The 14,273-nt window shown below is 40.6% G+C and overlaps 1 protein-coding gene across 7 annotated transcripts in view; it reads right to left on the bottom strand.

Annotated features, from left to right (window-relative positions):
- Window positions 1–4,068: 4,068 nt before the first annotated feature.
- The window catches only part of LOC130362077 (cytochrome P450 3A9-like), a 124,609-nt gene continuing 114,404 nt past the window's right edge, over window positions 4,069–14,273 (bottom strand). For all 7 annotated transcript variants that reach the window (XM_056566015.1, XM_056566014.1, XM_056566011.1 and 4 more), the window contains 5 exons: window positions 11,329–11,404; window positions 10,374–10,534; window positions 9,384–9,610; window positions 6,695–6,857; window positions 4,069–4,334 (listed from right to left, as the gene is read on the bottom strand). In XM_056566015.1, the coding sequence (XP_056421990.1) occupies window positions 4,245–4,334; window positions 6,695–6,857; window positions 9,384–9,610; window positions 10,374–10,534; window positions 11,329–11,404 (717 nt within the window). In that variant the 3' untranslated portion in view covers window positions 4,069–4,244. The remainder of the gene's footprint in view (window positions 4,335–6,694; window positions 6,858–9,383; window positions 9,611–10,373; window positions 10,535–11,328; window positions 11,405–14,273) is intronic.

The following is a 14,273-nucleotide window of genomic DNA, read 5'->3' as shown; positions in this document are numbered from 1 at the left end:
TCCAAACGACGAAATGGCTGAGGTTTTCAGATATTTGGTATTGTAATTCTGATAAATTTATTTGTAGTCCTGCACTGTTTTGTGTTTTTGCCCTCTAAAGGCTAACCCTCGGTCATGGTTTTTGGGCACAGTTCAACCGTTTTACTATACAGTGTTATGCATATGTGTTATTAGTTTCCTTACAGGAACCACTGAAGAAGTATTATCTACTGGTGTAGGTAAGTTTTACCGGTCACGTGGGGAGCCCTGACCACAAGTGATAAGCCTATCAGGCTGTATTTGTGGGAGGGGCATTGGATATTTAATGCACGCCCCCCGTCACAATGGGGGCATGCGTTGCGTATAATAGGGTATGCCCTCTAACGCTAACCCTCGGTCGCGGTTTTTGGGCACAGTTCAACCGCTTTACTATATAGTGTTATGCATATGTGTTATTAGTTTCCTTACAGGAACCACTGAAGAAGTATTATTTACTGGTGTAGGTAGGTCTTGCTGGTCACATGTGGAACCCTGACCACAAACTGTTTTCAAGCAAATTAACATATACTAGCTTGAAACAGGCTTGTTTTTTTGCGTCACCAATTGTGCTTTGCAATGACATCAATTATTTTAGAATATAACCAGCAGCGAAACCAAAAAAAAAAAAATAAAGATTTGTGTGGTGAAATAAAAAAAAACAAAAAACGCCATTTTGTAACTTTTGGGGGCTCACGTTTCTACGCAGTGCAATATTTGGTAGAAATGACAGCATATCTTTATTCTGTAGGTCCATATGGTTACAATGATGCCCAATTTATAGAGGTTTTATTTTATTTTAATTCTTAAAAAAATTATAAACTACATGCACCAAAATTGATATGTTTAAAATTGCCATCTTATGACCCCTATAACTTTTTTATTTTTCCATGTATGGCGCTGTATGAGGGCTCATTTTTTGCGCCGTTATCTAGTAACATAGTTCATGAGGTTGAAAAAAGACCAGAGTCCATAAAGTTCAACCTATATCCCTTATGAGTCCCTACTGAGTTGATCAAGAGGAAGGCAAAAAACCCTTCCCGACTCCATATATATGTCAGAATAAATCCCTTGATCAACGCTCTGTCCCTATAAATCTAGTATACATAACAAGCGATGTTATTACTCTCCAAGAATGCATCCAGACCAGTTTTGAACTCTTTTACAGAGTTCACCATGACCACCTCCTCAGGCAGATAATTCCACAGTCTCACTGCTCTTACAGTAAAGAACCCCCATCTGTGCTGGTGTAGAAACCTTCTTTCCTCTAAACGTAGAGGATCCCCCCTTGTTATAGATACAGTCCTGGGTATAAATAGATCATGGGAGAGATCTCTGTACTGTCCCCTGATATATTTATACATAGTTATTAGGTCTCCCCCTAAGCCTTCTTTTTTGTAAACTAAATAACCCTAATTCTGATAATCTGTCTGGGTACTGTAGTCCTCCCATTCCCCGTATTACTCTGGTTGCCTGAACCCTCTCCAGCTCCACTACATCTGTCTTGTACACTGGTTCCCAGTACTGTACACAGTATTCCATGTGTGGTCTGACTAGTGATTTGTACAGCGGTAGAATTATTTCCTTGTCATGGGCATCTATGCCCCTATTGATGCACCCCATGATTTTATTAGCCTTGGCAGCAGCTGCTTGACACTGGTCACTACAGCTAAATTTACTGTTAACTAAGACTCCTAAGTCCTTTTCCATGTCAGTCGTCCCAAGTGTTCTCCCATTTAATCCATAACCCCAGCCCGGATTTTTCCTCCCCATGTGCATTACCTTACATTTATCAGTGTTGTACCTCATTTGCCACTTCCCAGCCCAAACCTCCAACCTATCCAGATCCATTTGTAACAGTGCACTGTCCTCTATAGTGTTAACCACTTTACAGAGTTTAGTATCATCTGCAAAGATTGTTACTTTACTATTCAACCCCTCTACACGGTCATTAATAAATATATTAAACAGAACAGGACCCAAGACGGACCCCTGGGATTTTTAGTTTTTATCGGTACCATTTTTGTTTTGATGGGACTTTTTGATCGCTTTTTATTAATATTTTTATGGTATATGAAGTGACCAAAATAAACAATTTTGGACTTTGGTATTTTTGTATGTGTACGCCATCGACCGTGTGGTTTAGCTTACCTTATATTTTAATAGTTCGGACATTTACGCACGCGCAGTACCATATATGATTATTTTTATTCTTTATTGCATTATTTTATTTAAAAAATGGGAAAAGAGGGGGTGTTTTAAACTCTTAATAGGGAAGGGGTTAATGAACCTTTATTACACTTTTTTTTTTTAACAATTTCTTTTTTTTTAGGGGGCTACAACATGCAGTCTTCTGATTGCATACACTGTTCAGTGCTCTATCATTGCAAAGCACTGATCAGTGAAACCGGCGGTCTGCTGCTCTAGCCTGCTGTGCAGGCATGGAGCAGTAGATCGCTGATCGGACAACGGAGAGGCAGGTGAGGTACATCCCGTCGTCCGGTAAGCTGATCGGGACATCGCAATTTTGTTGCGATAGTCCCAATCAGCTCCGCTGAGCTGCCGGGATTATTTTACTTTTGTTTTAGACGCCGGGATCAACTTTGATCGCGGCGTCTAAAGGGTTAATGCTGGGCATCGGCCCGATCGGCCGTGCCCGGCATTAGCCGTGCGTCTTGGCTGCCCGTAGCAACCGGGACCCACCGGGTTTAACCCATTCACTTCTGGTGAGAACGGTTTAAACCGATAAACGGGATCAGGGCGTACAGGTCCTTAAGGATCGGGGATGCAGGGCATATGCATACGCCCTGCTTCCCCAAGAGGATAGTAGTATCCGGTACTGCAAAGTGAACTGCTAACTCAATGTGGATATGATAATACCTGATGGCGGACGATAGTAAAAGTGATTTGGTTATTTTGGTATTTTAAATGAATTAAATGACTTTAAAAAAAGTATAAGTTTTAAAGTCCTTACTATATCAGTACAATATATAATAATTGGTGGGAGACCAATCAGTTACTAGTGTGTGAAATCACAGTTATTCATATGCACGTCTCTCCTAGCCAACCAATGTCCAACCAGAGCAGTCCCTGTTCCAACTAATAAAAATTTCAAGAATTTGTGGTTCACATGCTCAATAAACCCCTACACCTTTTTAGGGTGTACTTTTTTTAAATGTGGGCACTTCTGAGGGTGCACTTGATGACTAGTTTCGGGGTGTAGTTTTCAAGATGGGGTAACTTCTGGGGGCATGGTATCTTTCTACCTGCCCAATTCCTTTGCAATTCATTCAGCCTGAAATGCATTGCCTAACAAAGGACATTTGGGGTTATTTCCTTAATTTCAGAAGCTATGTACAAAAAACATGTCTCATGAATGATGCATGAAAAAAAGAGGAAAAAAAAAAAGCATGTAACATTTTTACTGTGAATTTGCATTGATTCCTGCAAAAAAAAAAAAATAATAAATAGCATTAAGATACTTAGTATATCCCCTGGTGAATACCTTAAAGAGGTACTTCGCCCCTGATATCTTATCCCCTATCCAAAGGAACCCCTGCGATCTCTCCTGTAGCATCTCTGTCAACTGGCATGGAGCGAGCTTCGCTCCGTGCTTGATGACTGGCAATGCAGGAGCTGGAGGAACGTGATGTCACGGCCCTGCCCCTCAATGCAAGTCTATGGGAGGGGGTGTGACCGCTGCCATGCCCCCCTGTAGAATTCCATTAAGGGGAAGGGGATAAGGTGATGTCACGTTCCTCCGGCCCCTGCATCGCCAGTCATCAGGCATGGAGCGAAGCTCGCTCCATGCACCAGATGACAAGGTGCTGCAAGCGAGATATCAGGGGTTCCCAGCAGTGGGACGCCCGTGATCAAACATCTTATGAGATGTCTAGGGGTGGAGTACCCCTTTAAGGGGTTTAGTTTTGAGTGGTTCAGCTATGTTCTGGCACTTCTCAGCTCTGCAAACCTTGCTTAGTACATAAAAATAGAATTTTCAAATTAAAAAAATTAGCTATATTTCAATAAAAATTGGAAACCCAATACATAAAATGTTATCTTATATCTACTTTATTTTGGCTGCAACTTATGAAAAATAAGAAAAAACAATTGTTTTTCAAAAATGTTATACATTTTGCATTTTAAATACATAACTGTAGTACAACATGAGAAAAAAAATGATAGAATTTCTTGGATAATGTTATATGGGATCATCTGTATCCTATTGCTCACTCATCAGCTGTAGTTCGGGACACAAATTTAAGCACAATTGGTTTCTTCGGCTGCATGAAACCTTGAGTGCTGAACTCCATTGGCATCTGTTAAACAGAGTAATATACAGTGAGAAGTTTTCATTGCATTGCCAAAATTAACATAAACTGTAACATTTATGGCATCATCAACAAGTCAAATGGGAAAGCGGGGGGGATATGTAAAAAAAAAAAAAGAAAAAAAAAAGCTACCTATGTTTATTTTGTAGCATACAGGATCTGTGCTGTGTTCAGTCATTTAGTTTACATTGAAATCTGCTGCATCAAATCTGTAGCAGATACTGTTCGTGTGAATGTACCTTTAATCTTAAATTGGCTTTGGCTGCTTGTTACAAGAAGAAGCTAAAGCCAATTTGCCTGTGTCTCCTTTCTTGGATTTGATGGATTTGAAAACAAATGGTTAAAACTGAAATTTTCGCCAAAACAGACTGAAAGGATTCAGTACAGGGCCGACTGGCCATCGGGCACACTGGGCATTTGCCCGGTGTGCCAGGCCATCCAAAAGGCCTGTTGGTTCGGAATGCATTTAACTATATGCACGTCTTAGTGACGCACCTATAGTAAAATGCAGAGTTTGGCTGTTTGACACAGCAAAGAGCCATTGCGTCCTCTTCTTGTCAATAACTCTTGCGGCTGCCCACAATATGCAGGCAGCCACAAGAGGTAGAGGGTCTCTTCCTTTGCACTCCAGTGCATGAATGATGTCATCATGTGCTGGAGCACAGAGCGGAGAGGGAAAGAGACTGCATGGGAGGTAGGTGATGTCTTTAGTGTTTTTTGACTGCAACTGCCTTAAGAGGGTTACTAAAGGGGGCTGCTATTACTACCTAAGGGGGTTAATAATAGAGGCTGCTATTACTACCTAAAGGGGGTTACTAAAGGGGGATGTTATTTTACCTATAGGGGGTTACTACTGATTATACCTTAAGGGGTCTACTATTACTACCTGATAGGGGTTACTACTTCTAATAACTAAAGGGGCTGATATTACTACCTAAAGGGGGTTACCACTACTACCTCAAGGGGTCTGCAACTACTACTGCCTATAGGGGGCTGCTGCAACTACAACCTAAAGGGGCTGCCACTAATACTACCTAAAGGGGACTGCTTTTACTAAGAGGAGCTGATGCTACCTACTACCTATAGGGGGCTGCTACTATTGCCTAAAAGGGGCTGCATCTACTACCTAAAGGGGGCAACTACCCAAAGGGGGCTGCTAATACAACTACTTAAAGAAGGGGGCTGCTGCTACTATATGCGCGAGGGGGAACTGCTACTACTATATGGGAGGTGCTACTTCTATACAGGGGGCTGCTATAATATACAAGGGACTGCAACTATATGCAGAGGGCTACTATGTACAAGAGGAGCTACTGCCTACAGGAAGGAACCCTTACCTCTAGGGGGTGGCTACTGCCTACAGAGAATGACTGCAGGTGGCACCTACCTACTCGAACACCTGCGTAATGGGGAAAACTATATGAAGAAGTTTGTCTACCTATTGTAGTGACCTAACTACCTAATGGGGGGACCTACCTACTCTTCCCCAACCCACTTATCTGCCCACCCTACTGTATGACACACCAAGGGGGTTATCATTACTGTTTGGAGCGCTGTAGGTACTGGAAAAGTGCGGAGCCTAAAATGTTTGTTTGGCAGGTTCTGTGGAGATGAGTTGCAGCTGGAAGAAATTGTCATGACCGTCTGGGCCTGATAGAGAAGAGTACTGAAAGTGAACGACTCCAATTAGAGAAGACATCACCTGCGAGTCACCTGATGTAGTTGTGCACTTATATGGTCTGCAGAGCCAGTGTAGAGCTGATATCTACCACTTTATGGTCACTGTATGGTGATAATATTTCCTTCTTGTATACTGGTATTATTGGTAATATTTGTCTCAGTATACAGAATTTGGTCAGTAACAGTATAATGGTCAATATGTATAGTGATAATATACCTTCTTGTATACTGGTGTTATTGGTAATATTGCTCTCAGTAGACTGAATTTGGTAAAAATTGTATTATGGTAATATTTATGTTGATAATATTTCCTCCTTGTAAGCTGGTATTATTAGCAATATTGGTCTCAGTATACAGGATTTAGTCAGTAACACTATAATGATAATATGTATAGTGATAATGTCCCTCCTTATATCCAGTGTTATTTGTTAATTTATATAGAGGTACATGTGTTTATCATGGGAAAATGTGTGTGTGTGTGTGTGTGTGTATATATATATATATATATATATATATATATATATATATATATATATGCAGGTTGGAATGTTATATTGCAAAACATCCATGTAGGAAGGAAAAATGTATTTGTTTAGCTGAATAATATAATTTTTTTAGAGAACAAAAAAAAACACACAAGTTGAATGCATATGGAGTAATTAGCTCACCAATGTGTCTTTACATGGTCGACAGCTGAAATGCTGGAGAATAGCTGTGATGGCTACTTTCATACTCAGCATAGCAAATCTCATCCCTATACAGTTCCTTGGTCCATCTCCAAATGGCAGAAAGGTGTATGGAGTATGTGTTTCTTTGTTTTCCTTACTGAATCTGGAGAAAACAAATACATATCTTTATTGTAGAGAACATGTGTATACCTCTTCCCCTGTTACTGCTGATTTGTGATGCTAAATGGTTTGAAAACCTTAAAGGAGTATTCTGGGCAAAAACATTTTATCCCCTATCCAAAGGAGGGGATAAAATGTCTGATCGCGGGGGGCTGCCACTGGGACCCCCGCGATCTCCCTGCAGCACTTGCATTCTATGCAGGAGCTGCGTCTCCTGTTTCGGACACATCCGGGACTGGGGACGTTATGCCACCTCCATTCATGTCTATGGGAGGGGGCGTGACGGCCATCGCACCCCCTCCCATAGACATGAATGGAGGGGGCGTGGGGTGAAGTCACGTCCCCAGTCCCGGAAACCCAGAGGTTTCCAAAACTGGAGACGCATCTCCTGCATAGAATACGGGTGCTGCATGGAGATCGCGGGGGGTCCCATCGACGGGCCCCCTGTGATCAGACATCTTATCCCCTATCCTTTGGATAGGGGATAAAATGTTTTTGCCCGGGAATACCCCTTTGAAGCTAATCTGTCATATAAAATATGACTAGGAAACTAGAGTCACTGCAACATACTCTTCAGTAAGAGGATAAAAATGCTACCTGTATTAATCCAGTGGGCATGTGTTTATTCTGCATCTTATGGCCATTGCACATTCAGAGAGGCGTGGCCTAGCGTTTTCTGTGCCCTAGGGCTGCAGCGCTTCTGTACCATAAATTCCATCCCTTCCTCCAATCAGTAGACAGGCTGTGCTAGGCTTACAGCGGTAAGCCTTGCTGAAGTCTTCACCAACATAATGACAGCAGGGAGAGAGATCAGAGTCTGTATCTCTAGAGGTGCAGGTGTGGTGACGGTGACAGATTAGGGACTGCCTTCAATAATCCACTACGTTTGTGCCACCATGCAAAACTACAGCAAGTAGTGTAAGATGAGCACAGTCTCTCTGACAATGGCCAGTGATTTACAGCACAGAGACTATGCAGCCCTTGGGCACAGAATACCCTCGGTCATGTTTCTCTCTCGACTATGCACCGGGCAATAAAAACAAATTTTTTGATGGAATAAACATTTGCTCACAGGATTTATACAGATATTATCTGTATCCTCTTACTTAAGAATATCTTACAGTGCCTTTAGTTTCATATGCATATTTTCATGTGACAGATAAAATTTTAATTTAGATAAATGAAACTTAGATAAAGGAAACCTGAGCAAACACATTATTTATTTTTATATTTACATATATTTATTTATATTTTAAAGGGAACCTGTCAGTTGCAATTAATGTTCCAAATTGCTGACACTGTTAAATATTTGTTAGGACAAGGAAACACATGGTAACTTTCATATATCTGTCTGTGCTTCCATAATGTAGACCAGTGTTTCTCAAGCGCGGTCCTCAAGACCCCCCATAAGGTCATGTTTTCTGGATTTCGTTAGTCTGTCACAGGTGATATAATTCTGGTCAGTGTATCAGGCATCACTACAGGTATATCACCTGTGAAAGACTAAGGAAATCCTGAAAATATGACCTGTTGGGGAGTCTGAAAGAACCTGCTAGAGAAACATTGATGTTAGAGATGAGTGAACGTACAGTAAATTTGATTCTTCACGAACTTCTCGGCTTGGCAGTTGATAACTTATCCTGCATAAATTAGTTGAGCTTTCAGGTGCTCCGGTGGGCTGGAAAAGGTGGATACAGTCCTAGGAGACTCTTTCCTAGGACTGTATCCACCTTTTTCCAGCCCACCAGAGCACCTGAATGCTGAACTAATTTATGCAGGATAAGTCATCAACTGCCGAGCCAAGAAGTTTGTGAGGAATCGAATTTACTGTAAGTTCGCTCATCTCTAATTGATGTACACAAATGCTTTTATTCTCTGATGCAAAGTGTTCCCAAACTGCTGAAGTGCTGAGGGCTGGAATGTCTCCGCGCTCCCCTTCCCTTCCCTATTCCTGTTTGTTTGACTGACAAAGTTGGAGGCCGCGCCCAGCTTTCAAATCTGGCACCTACCCCCAATTTGTATGCACAGCACAGGAACAAGATTTGAAAACACAGCTAGGCTTCCAGCTGACTGTCATTCAAGAAGGTACAGGAATAGGAGGGGGAGCAAGGAAACATGCCACAATGTGCAAAATTCAAAGGCCCCATGCACTATTATGGCTCCCTATCCACTATTATGGCTCCATATGAGATGGATTTTGGAAAATGTTTTTGCCATTGACATGTATCTGAGTTTTTAGCATGTTATGTTATTAGCATGATAAATGATATTAATATTCACAACTTCATGCCAACTTGGATGTGCTCCTATTTTTTTTTTTTACTACCAATAATACAAACAGGAACACTTGTATGTAGTTATATTTAAAATGGCCATACTATTACTCTTTTGTTGTTGTTTTTTTTATTGTTATATTCCAGAGAAGATAAAAAGTTGATTATCCCCTTATTTTTTTAGATGTTTTGGTACAGTTAGGAAGTATAAGTTATATACTATCAGGTATAATTACCTCTCAGGATGGAATTCTTCAGGTTCAGTCCAAAATTCAGGATCGTGGTGCAGCACATATGTTGGAATCATGCACACGGTCCCTTTTGGTATGGTGACACCATTAATCTCAACTGTTTGCTTTGAAACCCTCTCTAGTCTCCCTGCTGGTGGGTACATACGGAGAGTTTCCTGAATCACCATATCAAGATATTCCATCTGCTTCAATATGTCGTATGTAGGGCTAGCCTGGAGATACATGAAAATGATATACATTTTCCTAAAACATATATTATCCTATGTAGCTAGATAATGGGGATTATTTGTAAATTCTGTACTTTTGTACTGTATGCTGCAGTAATAATAATAATGAATATCTTTTTAAAAGAGATAGGAAAATGTATCAGTAACAGTCATGATGTCTCAACAAACCTAAAACATAACGGCCATGATTTATCAATCTGTCTGAGATAAAAACTGTTTTTGTTACCCATAGCAATCAATCACAGCTCAACTTTCATTTTTCAAATGACTCTGGTAAAATGAAAGGTTGAAAGCAACATTTTTGCTCCTCAATTTGTAAAGGGAACCTGTCATGATATTTTACAATATATAAAGCATGGCAAAACCCTCGTTACCGCTCTGCTCCCTAAGCAGACAGAGAAGAGCGTTGACACGGGCCATGCCTGAGTTGTCAAACACGCTGAGGGGGGGCGTGATTACAGCTGAAGATGATGGGACTAGGTAAGTATAGCTCCCCGCCCAGGGGACTACTTACACAGTTGACAAGTAACACTTTCTAACATTATATCTTCACCATCCCTGCAGACAGGAACATCGCCTGGGGATGGTGAGGAAGATTTTACAATACATAATGCGTTGTCATGAGGGATATATTGTAAAATCTCATGACAGGTTCCCTTTAAGTGCACACTACATTCAGAAAAACACTTGTCTCCAAAATTACATAAGTAGATGTGATTACTATGCATGCACATCACCAAATTTTTACCTTATCAGAAAGATGTGAGTCAATCTCCTCCTGTAGTTTCTTCTGAACATCAGGGTGGGTTGCCAGATTATAAAACACATTAGTCAAAGTCATACTTGTGGTCTCAAACCCAGCCAGAAGGAAAATAATAGACTGAGCTGTAATCTCTTCATCTGTCAGAGCTGTAAAGAAAAGCACACTGGGCTTCCAGAATGTAAAGGATTTAAAGGGGTAATCCACTGTAAAACATTTTTTTTCTCAAATCAACTTGTGCCAGAAAGTTAAACAGATTTTAAATTACTTCTATTAAAAAATCTTAATCCTTCCAGTACTTATCAGCTCCTGTATGTTCCACAGGAAGTTATTTTCTTTTTGAATTTCCTTTCTGTCTGACCACGGTGCTCTCTGCTGACACCTCTGTCCATTTTAGGAACTTTCCAGAGTAGAAGCAAATCCCCATAGCAAACCTATCCTGCTCCGGACAGTCCCTAAAATGGACAGGTGTCAGCAGAGAGCACTGTGGTAAGACAGAAAGGAAATTAAAAAAGAAAAGAACTTCCTGTGTAGCATACAGTAGCTGATAAGTACTGAAAGGATTAAGATTTTCAAATAGAAGTAATTTACAAACTTTCTGGCACCAGTTGATTTACATTTTTTTTCCCACCGGAGTGCCCCTTTAAGTAAAACCTATTTTGAATGAGTGGATTTTAAGACAAAAACATAATGCTTGTGGTGGTAAATAGCTGTTGAAAAGTGTAGCTGGGTGGAACCTTTTTGCACACACTAAGGTAGTGCATTATATAACAGATAATATGCATCAGGGACTAGGCCAGATTTCAGTATCTCAATGGACAGTAGAATGTCAGACAGCATGCATAAATATGGGCAAAAGCTGGTCCAGCAAAGTATTACGTAGGTGTTCATCATAGTAAAGTGATCTCTAGGTCTATATACATCATTTAAAAATGTGATATACCTTTCTGCTCCTTCTTTAAGCCACTGTCATCTTCTACTCTAGAATCCAACATTAGCTGCAGGAAATCTACACGGCCCTGTTACAAATAAAAAAATGAAGATAACTTTAGAATGTTCATCTTTTTTTCACGACCAGTTTGGGATAGTAGTATTTCTCATTGCTTTCAGTCATGTTATTCCCAATGGCTGTGGCTACCTGATATTCTTGGGAAAAGAATAAGCAACCAGACATAACACCTTTAAAGGCCACCCAAAAGATCTGTCTTTACATGTAGCTAAGATCTCAGAACAGAAAGCAGTTTTAACCCTACAAAGGACACTATTGGGCCTTGAGAACACATTTTTCAAATAAGATGAGTGACTTTATATATTGAAAACTTTGGGCTACTTTTACCTATACTAGTGATTCTGAGAATGTGTGTTTTTTGTGACATATTCTAATTTATGTTAGTGGTAAATATAGGTTAATACTTTTAGAGGATTTTTTTTTGTAAAAAGACCCAAAAAAAAAAATTTGAAAGATGGTCATGCTTCATAAATTAGATATTGATTCACATTTACAATGTGGCAACTTTTTGTTGGTGTCATTTGTTAAACATGCCTTAACTTTTTTAAGAACTTAGAACTTAAAAGTTTAGCGACAATTTTCAAAATTTTCACAACAATTTCGAAATCCGAATTTTTGAGGGACCAGTTTTTCGGTGGATTTGAGGGATCTTTATGTTAGAAAAACCCCATAAGGGTGTGTTCACACTGTGTAATTCCAGCAAAATTCCGTGAGTGGAATTCCGCTAGTGGAACTATGGGTGAACATTACCATGAGTGTGAATGGGTCTTCCGCGAGACCCATTCACATTGAGAAATTTCAATTCCGCCGCTGAAAATGTTCAGCGCAAAGAAAGAACATATTCATTCTCTGCGGAAGTCCGTAAGCACTGCATAGCCGTCAATGGTGACGGCACAGTGCCATCGGGTCCTGCTGCCGAAGTAGTTCAGCAGTAGCCGCCAGATGGAATCTCTGCTCACGGAATTCTGCTGTAATGTCCATTTTTGTATTTTTCTGTTTTGGGGTCTGTTCAGACATTGGGTTTGTGTCTAGGCAGTTTTCTGTGCTATTCTCGCTGGCTAGAGAATAGTTAATGCTCTCAGCCTATGACAGCTTGGGTGTGGTTTTTTAAAATCCGAGCTCTGCTGGTACTCTGGGGCTGGTGATTAGTTATTTTTATGATTCATCTTTGCTATGTCTGTCTGAGTTTTAACCATGGTTTATTATATAGATTTTAGTCTGCTTGGTTTTAACCTTATTATGAACCTAGTCTGTGTTCACACTGTGAGTCTTGTGCTTGTACCCGTGCTCTGTATTTAGTATTCCTGTTTAGTATCCTGACCCATAGTCCTCCATGTTTTGGAGTTTGGCTTTTGATTTTTTCTCTGGAGTCTGCTCAGATTAATTTGGTCCTCAGTCTAGTGTTCCGTTTATTATATTTCTGTTTCCTTCTAGGCCAGTATCCTGATCACACGGTGGAGTGTGTCTGCTGGCTAGGATTCTATTTGTCTTTGGTATTGATGTCCCTCCATGTTTGGAGTGGGGAGTCTAGTGTGTTCTTTGTTCAGTGTTCAGTGTGAACGGTGTTGTATGCTCCCTGACCTTTTTAGCGTTTGACATTCAGTTCATCTGTTCATCCCCGCATCTCCTGGTTTTTGCTGTATACTTATTCCATATCTATACAACAAGAACATGAAAACAAGCGCTACTGTGTGGGGTATGAGCAAATCAATGAGTATTAGAAATGTATGGTGTTGCCCAAAGTTGGGTATTCATGTAAAAGAGAATAAATATATATATCCACCTCAACCCCTAGCCACGTAGGCAAAACAGCCTCTTTGTTAGACTCCAAATAATAATGAACCCAAAGAAAAAAGGAGCTACTCAGAAATTATAAGTGAAATATAGAATATAAACTTTATTTAATGATATTATTAAAAACATAGTGCAATATGTTAAAAAAGGAGGAATACGGCACAGACAGGCGGCATACCTGGGACAATGGCAATAAATGTGCAAATACTGCTAAATCTCATTAAATTTATGTATACAATTACTGAGGCAAGGGGGTACAGTAGATACATATGCTGGCAATTCCAGTTAAAGTGCAAGTGCAAACAGGATAAGGCCTAAGCATTAATCATATAGTGACAAATAAATAACATATACATACCGCAGTAATATAGAGAAAGTACTGCAAGTCCCAGGATGCCGCCACCCCTACACGTGTTTCGGTCTGCTGACCTTCGTCCGGGGGTGACGGCATCCATGAAATAGTGGCTATTTATGTGCCCAAGGACCAATCAGGAATAGCTCCGGGCGGAAGTAATAGGTAAAGAATCGCCTTACCTGGTCCAAAACATTGGCGCACACTCTCTGCATCATCCACGTGAGCCATCATGTGACCATCACTTGACGCGCTGGCTCGCGGCGCGAACGTTGGGGATGATGCAGAGAGTGTGCGCCAATGTTTTGGACCAGGTAAGGCGATTCTTTACCTATTACTTCCGCCCGGAGCTATTCCTGATTGGTCCTTGGGCACATAAATAGCCACTATTTCATGGATGCCGTCACCCCCGGACGAAGATCAGCAGACCGAAACACGTGTAGGGGTGGCGGCATCCTGGGACTTGCAGTACTTTCTCTATATTACTGCGGTATGTATATGTTATTTATTTGTCACTATATGATTAATGCTTAGGCCTTATCCTGTTTGCACTTGCACTTTAACTGGAATTGCCAGCATATGTATCTACTGTACCCCCTTGCCTCAGTAATTGTATACATAAATTTAATGAGATTTAGCAGTATTTGCACATTTATTGCCATTGTCCCAGGTATGCCGCCTGTCTGTGCCGTATTCCTCCTTTTTTAACATATTGCACTATGTTTTTAATAAT

The sequence above is a fragment of the Hyla sarda genome, chromosome 3 (assembly GCF_029499605.1).
Source record: "Hyla sarda isolate aHylSar1 chromosome 3, aHylSar1.hap1, whole genome shotgun sequence".
Lineage (NCBI taxonomy): Eukaryota > Metazoa > Chordata > Amphibia > Anura > Hylidae > Hyla > Hyla sarda.
The sequence above is the reverse complement of the archived record's forward strand: the minus strand, read 5'-3'. Positions and strand labels throughout refer to the sequence as shown.